This window comes from Telopea speciosissima, chromosome 8, assembly GCF_018873765.1.
Source record: "Telopea speciosissima isolate NSW1024214 ecotype Mountain lineage chromosome 8, Tspe_v1, whole genome shotgun sequence".
NCBI classification, from domain to species: Eukaryota; Viridiplantae; Streptophyta; class Magnoliopsida; order Proteales; family Proteaceae; genus Telopea; species Telopea speciosissima.
Genome location: NC_057923.1, coordinates 7162502 through 7175773, shown reverse-complemented (window position 1 = coordinate 7175773; position 13272 = coordinate 7162502). Strand labels below are relative to the sequence as shown.

At 43.6% G+C, this 13272-nt stretch overlaps 1 protein-coding gene across 1 annotated transcript; it reads right to left on the bottom strand.

The window, feature by feature from the left end:
* Positions 1 to 12051: 12051 nt before the first annotated feature.
* On the bottom strand, positions 12052 to 12846 carry LOC122671457 (transcription factor PRE6-like). The gene is made up of 3 exons (XM_043868669.1): positions 12678 to 12846; positions 12268 to 12471; positions 12052 to 12184 (listed from the first exon to the last, which is right to left on the bottom strand). Exons 1-2 carry the CDS (start codon positions 12801 to 12803, stop codon positions 12319 to 12321), a joined length of 279 nt encoding a protein of 92 aa, XP_043724604.1. The 5' UTR covers positions 12804 to 12846; the 3' UTR covers positions 12052 to 12184; positions 12268 to 12318.
* Positions 12847 to 13272: the final 426 nt, after the last annotated feature.

Here is a 13272-nt window from a genome sequence, read left to right as displayed (position 1 = left end):
TATTTTGTTGGATATTAAATCTGTTCTAAAGACATTTCAGCATGTTTGCCTTGTAAAAAAAATAGAACTCATTAGTTAGTTGTGCAAGCTAGGCTTAATAGGGTACATTTGGACAGCATGGACTCTATACTTCCTTTTTGATTTAGTTGTTTTTCTTACCCCCCCCCCCCCCCAAAAAAAAAAGAAAAGGTTGAAGAAAAATACATAAATCACTTGTTTAGAAAAAGAAGGGCTCATTTCTACTCTTTTTGGCATTCACATTGGGTTGCACTATTAAGTCAATAAAAAAACTGATAAAAAGATGCATTCAAGGAATTCAAAAAATACAAACAGGCAAGAGAGTATATCCTTCATACCAAATGTGTGAAGTGGGCTCACTAAATACCACTAATGATGTTTAAAAAAAATAAAATAAAATCCCACTAATGATAATCTCTTCATTTTGGTGTATACACTTAGCAGCTCGCACATCCAACGGTCCGAGCTCATTGAAGTTTTGGTGTATACACTTAGTAGCTCGCACATCCAACGGTTCGAGCTCATTGACTTCAATGAGCTTGAAGTCAATGAACTCGGACCGTTGGATGTGCGAGCTGCTAGGTGTCGATATCTCCACCTAGCACTGTCGCACTACACACCTTTAAGAAATTGGAGACGATTAAGTCAATGAGCTCGGACCGTTGGATGTGCGAGCTGCTAGGTGTCGACATCTCCACCTAGCACTATCGCACTACACACCTTTAAGAAATTGGAGACGATTATTTTCCATTATTACTATGCCCATCAAATTAACCATGTGTTTAGTAAAGAGCAAAAGTGAAATCAAATGAAATAGAAATTTTAAAATAGCTCGAAATTGAAATAGAAATCACACCAAAAATCAGGCCTTCTATAGAAGACTGCAAAATTGTTTTCAGAATAACCTTAACAAACCCAGCAGGCCTCAACAGTTGAAATTAACTACAGTCTACATGGGCCACCCCATAAAGTAGGTGGGCCTAAATTTCAATCACAGTAGCTAGGCCACATCTTGGTCTCTGGCCCATCTAATTCACAAATGCTAAGCCGAATGGGCTTGACCGTTTGACTAATACAATTGGTGCGATATTTTCAAAAAACAAGCGAAGTAAGTTCTCTTGTTTGTAGGTTGAGCTGATTGTCACGGCCCTAGATCTTACTAAGCAACCGCGCAGGCACTTAGCACTCACTCTAGCACTAAGTCAGCCTTTCACCAACTCTAGCAAGGGACTTGGGAAGAGAACTTAGAGAACACTAGAGAGACTTTGAAAGAATGCACTTGAATTGCTTGAAAGCTTTTAGTACAAGACTTGATAGCTTGCTTGCTTGATTGCCTTGGCCAAATGAGGTCACCTCTATTTATAGGCAACCAAGCCTATAATGAATGGCTATGATATTTACATGTGTCCTCCATCCAACGGTGGAGAACCTTCTAGAATAGAGTCTAGAATAATCCTAGATATTTACAAGAATGCTCTAGAAGCTTGCTAGATCTTTCCTAGCTTCTAGAGGTTCTTCAATACTTCTAGAATGAGTCTAGCCTCTTCCAGTATGGAGAGTTCTAGACCTTGGTTCTTCCTTGGCCCAAGGTCCATGTTAATGGGCCTTACAAGTCTTAGCCTTGGGCCATAATTAGGCGGGCTGTGACATTCTCCCCCACCTAAGTTGGCGACGTCCTCGTCGCATCCTCCTCGTGGAACCTTCGTATTTGCTCCTGAAACTGCCATAGAGAGTCCGCATGTTCCCAACTTGCTTCGCTCTCCGGTAGCTCTTTCCACTTGACTAAGTACTCCCTACTAGGAGGTACTCCTCGCTTCCGCATAACTCGGTCTGCTATCATATACTCAGCCTCCTTATCGTAGGAAGTTGTGACACTCATTGGTGCCCTCGTTGACGTTCCACGACTTGGGTCTTCCATGTCTCCATGATAAGGCTTTAGCATGCTTGCATGAAAGACTGGATGGATCTTGAGCTTAGGAGGTAGGCTCACCTCATAAGACACCTTGCCTACCTTCTTTGTGATTTCAAATGGGCCCTCGTACCGACGAACCAGCCCCTTGTGTACCTTCCGTAGGGACTTGAATTGTTGAGGTAGAAGCTTCACAAGTACCATGTCCCCAACTTCAAACCTTGCTGGCCGCCTGTCCTTGTCTGCCCACTTCTTCATCTTCTTAGTGGCTTTGTCTAAGTATGACTTAGCCACATCCACCTTCTCTTGCCACTCCTTGGCAAATTTGAACGCCGATGGGCTCTTCCCTATGTAGCCTGTCATCACCGTATGTGGCGTTAAGGGTTGCTGTCCTGTGGCAATCTCAAATGGACTTTGATTGGTTGCCTCGCTCCTTTGGAGATTGTAGGAGAATTGGGCTACATCAAGCAACTTAGCCCAATCTCGTTGGTTAGCACTCACGAAATGCCTCAAGTAAAGCTCCAACAAACTGTTGATGCGCTCCGTCTGTCCATCGGTTTGTGGATGGAAGCTTGTAGAGAAGTGTAGTGCCGACCCCATCAACTTGAATAGCTCCGTCCAAAACCTCCCTGTGAAGCGAGGGTCTCGATCGCTGATGATCGACCGTGGCACACCCCAATACTTGACGACGTGCTTCAAGAATAGTCTTGCTGCCTCTTCCGCCGTGCAGTCTCTTGGTGCCGCCACAAACGTGCCATACTTAGAAAATCTATCCACAACCACCATGATTGGCCCACACCCCTCTGACTTGGGTAGGGCACTGATGAAGTCCATGGAGACACTCTCCCATGCTCTCTCGGGTATTGGGAGTGGCTCCAACAATCCCCTAGGTGGTTGCTGCTCCACCTTATCTTGTTGGCACACAAGACAAGTCTTCACATAGGCCTCTATGTCATCACGCATCTGAGGCCAATAGTACGCCGCTTCCAACAATGCTCGTGTGCGCCGTTGCCCTGGGTGACCAGCCCATTTGGTGTCGTGGCATTCCCGCACCAAATTTCTCCTCAAGTTGTTCCATTTAGGAACATATAGTCTTCTCTTCTTGGCGTAGAGCAAACCATCTTGCTCCCAAAACCTCCGTGTCTTGCCTTCTTTGGCAAGTGCAAGTAAGCTTTTAGCCACCGGGTCATGTTGTAGACCTTCCTTGATCAAGCCCATGAGCTCTCCTTCCAGTTGGCTAAGGGAAGCTAACTCCGCCTTTCTACTTAGCGCATCAGCCACCTCGTTGGCCTTGCCCGGCTTGTACTCGAAGACGAAGTCGAATTCCGCCAAGAAGTCTTGCCATCTAGCCTGCTTGGGACTTAGTTTCTTCTGGGTCTGAAAGTAGCTAGTGGCAACATTGTCCGTCTTCACCACGAACCTCGACCCCAACAAGTAGTGTCGCCATGTTCTTAGGCAATGCACCACCGCGGTCATTTCCTTCTCGTGGACGGTGTATCATCGCTCCGTGTCATTGAGCTTGCGGCTCTCATATGCAATGGGGTGTCTTTCTTGCATCAGTACCCCTCCAATTGCAAAGTCGGATGCATCCGTATACACCTCGAATGGCTTGCCAGTCTGGCAAAGCAAGCACGGGTTTCTCCATGATGGCCTTCTTCAGATCATCAAAGGCATCCTGGCATGAGTCTGACCATTCCCATGCCTTGTTCTTCTTTAGAAGATCGGTGAGTGGAGCTGCCCTCTTTGAATACCCTTGAATGAACCGCCTATAGTAGTTCACCAGGCCAAGAAAAGACCTTAGCTCGGTAACCTTTGTAGGTGCCTCCCACTCCTGTATAGCTCGCACCTTACTCTCATCCATCCTTAGTGTTCCACCCCCAATCTTATGCCCTAGGAACATCACCTCCTCTTGGGCAAAAGAACATTTCTCCTTCTTAACATATAACTGATTGTCTTTCAGCACCTTGAAGACAACCCTTAGATGTTGCACATGTTCCTCTAGGGTGTTACTATAGACCACGATGTCGTCTAAGTACACCACCACGAACTTGTCGAGGTAGGGATGGAAGACCTTGTTCATCAATGTGCAAAATGTGGCTGGTGCATTGGTGAGGCCAAAGGGCATAACCAAGAACTCATATGAGCCGTACCGTGTCACACATGTGGTCTTGGCTTCATCTCCCTTAGCGATGCGGACTTGATAGTAGCCCGACCGCAAGTCTAGCTTCGTAAAGTACCTTGCCCCACCAAGTCTATCAAATAGATCAGCTATCAAAGGAATGGGGTATTTGTTCTTGATGGTTACCTTGTTTAGCACCCGATAGTCGATGCATAGTTGAAGTGACCCATCATGCTTCCTTTGAAAGAGAACTGGGGCGCCATATGGAGCTTTGGACGGGCGGACGAACCCAGCATCAAGTAAGTCCTTCAGCTGCTTGCTTAGTTCCTCTAACTCTGGCGGCGACATTCGATAAGGTGCAATGGCTGGTGGCTTGGCACCGGGCTCCAACTCGATCGCATGATCCACCTCCCTCCTAGGTGGAAGTCTCTTTGGCAGCTCTGGTGGCATGGCATCCTTGAACTCCTCAAGGACCTTCTCCACTGGCTTGGGCAACACCTCCATAGGACTATTCTCCTGCTCCTCAAGCAATGCCGCAAGGTAGGTGTCTTCCCCCTTCTTGACCCCTTTCTCCAACTGCATGGCTGAGAGTAGCTTGGGGCCTTCTTTGGTCCCTTGCACCGTTGGGACCATGCATGGTGCACCTTCTTCCATGATGCACACGGTGCTGATGAATGGCATGGGTATAGCCTTAACCCTTCTTAAGAACTCCATACCCAACACCACTTGAAAATCATCCATAGGCACCACCGACAAGTCCACGGTGCCTTTTCACGTCCCGATGCTCATCTCGACCCCTCGAGCGACACCTTCAATGGGACGAGCTTGGGAGTTAACCGCCTTGAGCCATCCTCCCTCCTTGGACACCTTTAGTCCAAGCTTCTTTGCCTCCTCCATTGAGGCAAAGTTGTGTGTGGCGCCTGTGTCGACCATAGCTCGCGAGGGCTTCCCGTTGATGTGCACCTCCACATACATAAGCCCCTTTTGAGAGGTAGTGGCCTTGACCTCCGTCGCCTTGGCCTTGATAGCACCCAGTTGTTGTAGAGACCCCATGTGTGCTTCCTCTTTACCCTTCTCCAATAGGGCATTGAGAGCTTTCCTCTTGGGGCAATCCCTAGCCCAGTGTGGCCCGTCACATAAGAAGCACTTGTCCCTTGGAGTGAACTTATCCTTCTTGTCAAACTTGGCCTTACCCTCCTTGCTTGTGGTAGCCTTACTACTTCCTTCCTTGGGAGGGTATTTCTTGGGACCTTTCTCTCCCCCACCATTTCCTCCATTGCTCTTCTTGGCCTTAGCAGATCTCTTCTCTCCGAACTCCACCAATGACTCACTGCTGCTATGGCCGAAGCAAGATCTTGCATGCCTCGGCGTTGTAGTTCTTGCGCGGCCCAACCTTGAGACCATCCATGAAGTTGAAGAGAAGTTCTTCATCGGTCATACTAGGGACCTCAAGCATAAGTGTTGAGAATTCCTTGACATAATCCCTAATAGACCCAGTGTGTTTCAGCCTTTTAAGGCTCTTTCTAGCCAAGTAAGCAGCATTTTCTGGGTAGAACTGCTTCTTTAATTCCTTCTTGAACTCATCCCAGGAGTCTATTGTGCATGTACCTCTTTCTATGTCGGCATGTCTCCTTCGCCACCATAGAGTTGCTGTGTCGGTGAGGGAAAGTGTTGCGGTCCGCACCTTAGTTGGCTCGTCCTCGAGTGCCATCGCCTCGAAGTACCTCTCCATGTGCCACACAAAGTTGTCGACTTCCCGCGCATCTCTCTTCCCATCGAATGGCTTGGGCTTTGGTACCTCCACCCTAGGTACCTCACGCGAGGTAGTGGCTCCCTCAGCCGCTGCCCTCCTACACATTGCCCAATCCGCTTGTACCTCATCGATGCGAGCGTCCATCTTGGCCAATGCTTCCCATACTTGAGCCTTGAAGCTGGCAAACTCTTCCTGTTGGGCGTGCATTATGGTGTTGAGAGTGGTTTGTAGGGACTCCTTGAGCTCCCCCATTTGGCCCACTAGCTCCTCCTTGAGCTCCATCATGTGACCTTCGAGCTCCTCCCCACTTTGCTCTACAACATCGAGGCGCTCCTTCACCTCGGCCGCTGCTAGCTCCACCCGAGCTAGGCGTGGCTCCATAGCTCCACTAACGTCCACAGACTTGTCCTTGCCTCTTCGCCTCTCCTTGGTGGGAATGGCCTCCCTCCCACGGGCTTGCTCACTCACCATCATGTCTAGCACTTCCGATTCGTTAGCCATGATGTCGAATCTACAAGTATCTTCCCTCGTAACCGAAGCTCTGATACCACACTTGTCACGGCCCTAGATCTTACTAAGCAACCGCGCCGGCACTTAGCACTCACTCTAGCACTAAGTCAGCCTTTCACCAACTCTAGCAAGGGACTTGGGAAGAGAACTTAGAGAACACTAGAGAGACTTTGAAAGAATGCACTTGAATTGCTTGAAAGCTTTTAGTACAAGACTTGATAGCTTGCTTGCTTGATTGCCTTGGCCAAATGAGGTCATCTCTATTCATAGGCAACCAAGCCTATAATGAATGGCTATGATATTTACATGTGTCCTCCATCCAACGGTGGAGAACCTTCTAGAATAGAGTCTAGAATAATCCTAGATATTTACAAGAATGCTCTAGAAGCTTGCTAGATCTTTCCTAGCTTCTAGAGGTTCTTCAATACTTCTAGAATGAGTCTAGCCTCTTCCAGTATGGAGAGTTCTAGACCTTGGTTCTTCCTTGGCCCAAGGTCCATGTTAATGGGCCTTACAAGTCTTAGCCTTGGGCCATAATTAGGCGGGCTGTGACATGATGGTGGTATATATGGTATAGGAAATCCTTCTTTTTACAAAACATTCTCATATCGTTGAAGGTGCGAAAAGAGAGTAGCGTGGTAGAGGCCAAGCAGGAGAATTACCGGCTTACCGCACAGTTGATTTCGAGTTATTCTAAAAACTGCAAAGGAAAAAATAAATAAGAAAGTTAAAAGATTGGTACTCTACCATGGAATTTTTTTTCCTATACGGTTCTCTGACCGGTGTGGTTCCCTAGTTCCTCTCACAAGAGGGGGTGGACCCCACCCAGGCAGAGTGTTTGGTTAGGTGCCTTGGGTGGGTCCCACCCCCTCTTGTGAGAGAAACTAGGGAACCACACCGGTCAGGGAACCGTAGACGATAACGACTCCACTACCTTGTACAGATTCTTTTGTAACTTACATAATAAGCAGTGAGACCCACAGTAACATCTCTCTCTCTCTCTCTTTCATATGGATGATGTCATTTCCCAACCTCTCATTGGTTGTAGTATATATATTCCTTCTTACACTGTCTTTGTAGGAAACCCTCTCCCTAAATAAAAATTGCAATACTTTTTGTGTACAAAATATCAATAAATCATTTATTTCATAAAGTTCTTATACAAAGGAGAGGGGATCTACACACTAGTGGTGTGTAATGGAATCTCCTACATCGATACCTTATTGACCATTGGATGGGGTGTGAGGCATCTCAATTGTTTGTTACCATTGCACTGCATCACCCGTGACCCACCACTGCTCTTCCAACATCGTCCTCTCCCCCCTTTGCCTCCACCACTGCCACTACGTCATCTCCTTCTTCATCCATTTCTCTCTCTCTTTCTCATTCAGACAGACTCAAACAAACACTATAACAACAATAATTGAAGAAGCCCTAGGCCTCATATGGAACCCTAACCTATGATAGAGGACAATGATTTGACCGCAATCACAAGAATTTCCAACATGGATTGTTCTCTTACTTCAATATATCTTATGGTTGTAGAAAAAACCTCTAATTTTGATGAATTGGAAACATCTCTTTTCCATTTCCATTTATCCAGTTCATATCTTTGTTTCGAGTGTTCCCAGGAGAAACTCGATCTCTTCAATTTCTGGATACCACCTAAATATCTGTGGCCAGAGAATCAAATAGATTGGGAAGAAAAAGTTTGAGGTGGTGTTGGACGAATACATCTTAGTTAGTCCCACCAAGTCCAAATAAGATGAGTTGCAGGGCTCGAGCTATGAAGAGCAGTGTAGGATTAAAAGCCATTGATTGAGAAAGAGCCTCCAGAGAGTTGTATCTAGAATGTTACCCCTAGTCCTCCTCCTGGTCAAAGGGATTGATTGGTCCAAGCTTTGGGTGAATCCAAGGAAGTGTCAAAAGAGGACAACCAAAACGATGATTCAAGAGAGCAAGAAACGGTATTGGTCAGGGTGGTGATTTTGAATCTAAAGAATCGAGATAAAGTTCACTTGATACCAATCCAGATCCTCTACTGCCGAGCTGCCCTGTAGGACCGTGCTGCCCAGACATAGTGAGGCGTACAGTGACCGCCTTACCCCCACTTGGACAGGGGTAAGGCGGTCACTGCACACCTCACTATGTCTGGGCTGCATGGTCCTGCCGGGCAGCTCGGCAGTAGAGGATCACGATCCCACTTGATACAGGTTCATGTACTTAGTTGCATACTATGTTAGACACAGAAAATGCAAAACCCTAGCTCAAGAGCACATGGGGGAGAAAAGGGTAACATTAACATGCATGATTAAAGAACACACACAAAAAAATAATTTTATGACAATGAAGCATGAATGTAAACTCGGGTAGGTGACCTCTACCCAGAAAGGTAGGATCACACACCCTTGAAAGGATATGCCAAAAACAAAGAACAAGGAATAAGATACTTCAACTATATAAAGGAAGGTGTAAGGAACCTTACCTTCTTGAAGAACATTGAACAAGAAAAGGGTTGGAGGCTGTTCTTAACTAAGGAGAGAAGTCGAATTTGGATTCAAATCACCCACAATTTAGTGTTTCTCGCACTTTTTCTCTCTTGCTCACCTTTGGTCTCAGCACTTGGAGCAATTCTCAAAAGAGTCAAGAAGGATCAAAAGGGATTAAAGTGGAGGGGCATCTCTCTTAACATGAGAAATTCTATTTGTAGATTGGAAGAGGTGCACATGCTCTTCATTAAATACCTTTTCAGGTTGCCAGACCCCATCCAAATCATCCATAGGGAATTTTCCCAAGTTGTTATGCATAAATGGTGCACAATAGACCAACACACTTGACCAATCACTAATTGCCATATAGATTTCATCCAATGAGATATTTTTGGGGCTAAGGAATGTCCATAGATAAGTTCCAAGCTTCCAAATATGCAATCAAAATCTCTCAATAAGGAAACCACAATATTCTGTAAATTTGTAGGATTTGACATCGAAAGGATTGGCTCAACAACGAAAGCTTGTCAAAGAATAACCTTTGGCATCAAGTCGCGGGCACGAAATGTCGACCAAAGCCAAAATGCATGTCAACTGTTGCTCGACAACTATTTGTATGCGACATGAGCCTTTTAAATGTTGACCTTCGTTGGAGTGTGAAAAAAATGCATATTTTACTCAATTTGGATTCTCTACTGTCGAGCTGGCCAGCAGGATCATGCTGTCTAGACACGGTGAAGCGTGCAATGATCGTCTTACCCCTGCTCAAACGCCTTGCCCAAGTGGGTTACCACTTCAACTGATTTATTCCTAAACCAAGTCAATTTCAATTAGAACTAGGTTGAGTCAGACCATCCATGATTGATCTTGGAACGTTCGGACGTCATATCATAGACTCCATATATTCAAATCGGATGATTCAAAAAACCATTTTTCTCCTTATTTTACATACTTTGACTTAGAATGAAACCACTTAAAAAAATTGAATATTCTTCCATGACTAAATCATATGGTTTACCGCGTATCCATGGGCCTCTAGGCTAGGCTAAGATGGGCAAGTCCACCACCATGGGTTGGGTCTTGCCCAACCGGAATTGGTATGGGCCTTTTGGGGTTGTTCCAGGCTAATTCTAAGTGTGACAAAAACCACTTAATCATATTTTAAAAATATGTTTTACCAATTTTTAAGTCTCCTAAACTTGTACTAGACTTCAGGATGATGCATAGGGCAAGGGGAACATTTCTGGCAATAAATAAAAGATCCCGTTATGTTTGAAGGAAATTTTGATTCATCATCCTTTGGCCATTTTGGGTGACAAAATGAGATGTCTACACTAGCATACATCCAATTGTGTTCTTTATGGATGACTAGAACTACAATCGATGTAATCTACTAAAAGGATTGATTGCTCTGACTTTAAGAACCACATAGGATTTATTTCTGATTGGAAAAAAAGAAGCAACAATCATATTAGCTTGACATTACCGAGTAAAAAAAAATGAGAGGTTAAAATCAAAATCTAGGTCACAAGGAAAAAAAGTTGTGAGGAATAGTCATTCTTGTGGGAACTATATCCCAAACTATCTGTGCAAGATTTTTTGGTTTTTTCTCAGTGATAAACATGTTAGTTCAACAGAGAAATCTCATCAAGGGTGTAACGGTAATTAAGAAGATCCCACTACAAAAAAAACAAACTTATAACTTTTGTTTGTTTTTGTAGTTACAAAGTCTTTTGTTACTGCGATTTTTAAATATCGCAGCAATAATTATCCCCTATTACTGCACATGAAAACAGCACAGTTATAGGACAATTATAGCTGCGATTTGTTAAAACTGCAGTAAAATATCCGTAGCATCTGCAATAATACTTAAAAAAAATAAAAAAAGGTCATCTCCTTTATCAGTTTATTTCAGTGCGAAAGTAACAAAGAAACCTTCCAGGTACTTTTACGCTTGTCAATATCGTGAAAACAAGCTGCAGCTTCCGTATTCCCATTGTCCTACATTAACAATCCCATTCAAACAAGCTACAAGCCTACAGTCCATGAAGAATTAGATGATTCCTTCCATCCTTAGATTTCTTTAAGTTTAATGACCCAGCCGGAATTCTTTATTCTAAAACCACACAGAGAGACACGGAAACACACTCTCTTAATTGCACAATCACATGCTCGCTCAAGTGGTTACATATCATGTGCGAGAGATAGAGCCCAAGAAGAAACATATATGTCGAGGAAATCAATTTGCCTACTAATTTGCTTTAATTAGTTCTCTTTGATATTTCTTCAAACAGGTGAGAGGCACATTCTCAAACCCTGGAGGCTGGAAGTGTAAGAGGAAGAAGACAGAAACACCGGTAGGAATACGTATGCTTATCTAAGGCATCGAGGTGGAAACTGTAACCACATGATTAAATTTAGTGTTTTTCTCCTTTGCTCTTTTCTATGCAGAGGTCCCCACGTTAGGTTACATCACGGGTTCCACACTTGACACTTCCACACCACCCCTAACCCACACCCACCATGGCCAAGGGGACATGGGGTCGGGTCACGTGATATGGCTCATGGGTTCCAACGTTGACCCTCACGGGTTCCACTTTAATTTTATCCTTAGTTCCTTCAAACCAGAGAGAGAGAGAGAGAGTTCTTCTTAATTACACAAACGTTTTTCTTCTAAAGAGTTCTTCTTAGTTATGGAAATTTTTTATTTTTTTCCAGTGTTATCATACAACAAATTTTTTTTCAATGTTACCATACAGCATTTTAGAATCCAGAAATGTTCAAAAAACACGGTCACATAAAATTGTGCCGAACCAAAAAATGCTCAAAAAACATTTTCTTAGTTACAAAAACTTTTTTTTTTTTCCAGTGTTATCATACAACGAATTTTTTTCTAGTGTTACCATATAGCATTTCAAGACCCAGAAATATTCAAAAAACACAAAAACACATAAAATTGTATTGAATCAAAAAACGTTCAAAAAACACAAAACATTGCCATACAGAGCTAAGCATTTGGTGACTAAAACCCATTTGCGTGAAATCAAATAAAAGGAGTATTTTAAAAAAAAAAAATTTGTTGTATTGAAATTGACTAGTAAATGAGTTGTGAAATGAGAGGCTTTGACAGCGCAAGTCTTTCTCTTATATCCCATTATTTAAATACAATAATAAGCGTTTAAAAAAAAAAAAAAACTAGTTTGATTATTGAGGTATTGAAATTGACGAGTAAATGAGTTGTGAAATGAGAGGCTTTGTCAGTGCAAGTCTATTTTATTATATGACTTAAATACTACAAGTCTTTGCAAAAGGATGTCTTAGAATCCAACCCAACCTTTTGTATGGTCCACATACCATACCCTAGAAAGAAGAAGAAGAAGAAAGAAAGAAAGAAGGAAGAGGGAAGAGGAGGAGGAGAAGGAAAGTGGAAAGAAGAAGAAGAAGAAGAAGAAAGAAGAAGGAAGAAGAGGAGGAGAAGGAAAGTGGAAAGAAGAAGAAAGAGAGGTTTCTAACTGATCTATTACATAAGCAAGCTCCTAATTATGGCTGCTTGGGCACTACTAGTGTCCGTGGTGGCCAATAACTCCGATAGTCGCTCGCTAAGGTCGTCCACTTCTCTGTGTAAGTTCCTAATGTAGTTGCACGTCTCTTGTAGGACCTTTGCTGCTGATACCTGCACCCAAGTTAATTAGACATTAATCAAGGCTTATTAGTTACTAAGACATAATTAATTAAACAAAAATTCTCCTTTTCTAGTTTTTATGCATGTGGAACAATTAACAATTGGAGTCCCACACCACAAAACAAAAGGACTAAGAGAGACCACACAAAATTTGTAGAGATAAGAAGAAGAGAAAGAATTTAGAAAAACCCACTTACCTTGTCTGAGTGTCTCTCACGAAGCTCTGGAAGAAGTTGTTGTAATTTGGAAACAAGATCGTTGATTTGATCATCTGTGATCCTCGAAACACCTGATTGCCTTGAACGTGACCTTCTGCTAGACATCTTTAAGAATGAGAGAGAGAGAGAGAGAGGAAGTAGGAATTGTTGTAGGGTTGTGAGAAACCTCAGTCAAGATGGGATTGAAGAGAACTAAAAAGGAAAAATGGAGGGAAGAAGAGATCTTGTCAGACACAAAGTTAAAGAGGGAATGGGAGAAGCGAAGGAGCTTAAAAGAATACAAGTTAAGGAGAGATGGGTAGATAAGAAAGCTTCGTAGATGAAAAAAATGAGAGCAGAAGATGAAGAAACAGAGAAAGAGAGGGAGATAGAGAGTGAGAGCACAATAACACAAGAAGTGGTGCAGGGAGTGAAGAAGACAATTGCATGGGAGAAAGCTGTGGGCTAGACTTGACTTTAAATAGGGCTTGAGAAAATGTTTGTGAGAGGGAGAGAGACTGTGAAAGAGAGAGAGAGAGAGAGTCGATTCTAAAGAGTAGAGATAGGCCATAGTGTCCTTCTCTTAGTGTCTCCA

Bases quoted from the DNA above. Each gene is read 5' to 3' on its own strand.
- LOC122671457 (XM_043868669.1), bottom strand. From the start codon at position 12,803: ATGTCTAGCAGAAGGTCACGTTCAAGGCAATCAGGTGTTTCGAGGATC. The intron at 12,472-12,677 runs GTAAGTGGGTTT...ACTTGGGTGCAG, and splicing joins GTGAGAGACACTCAGACAAG to GTATCAGCAGCAAAGGTCCT.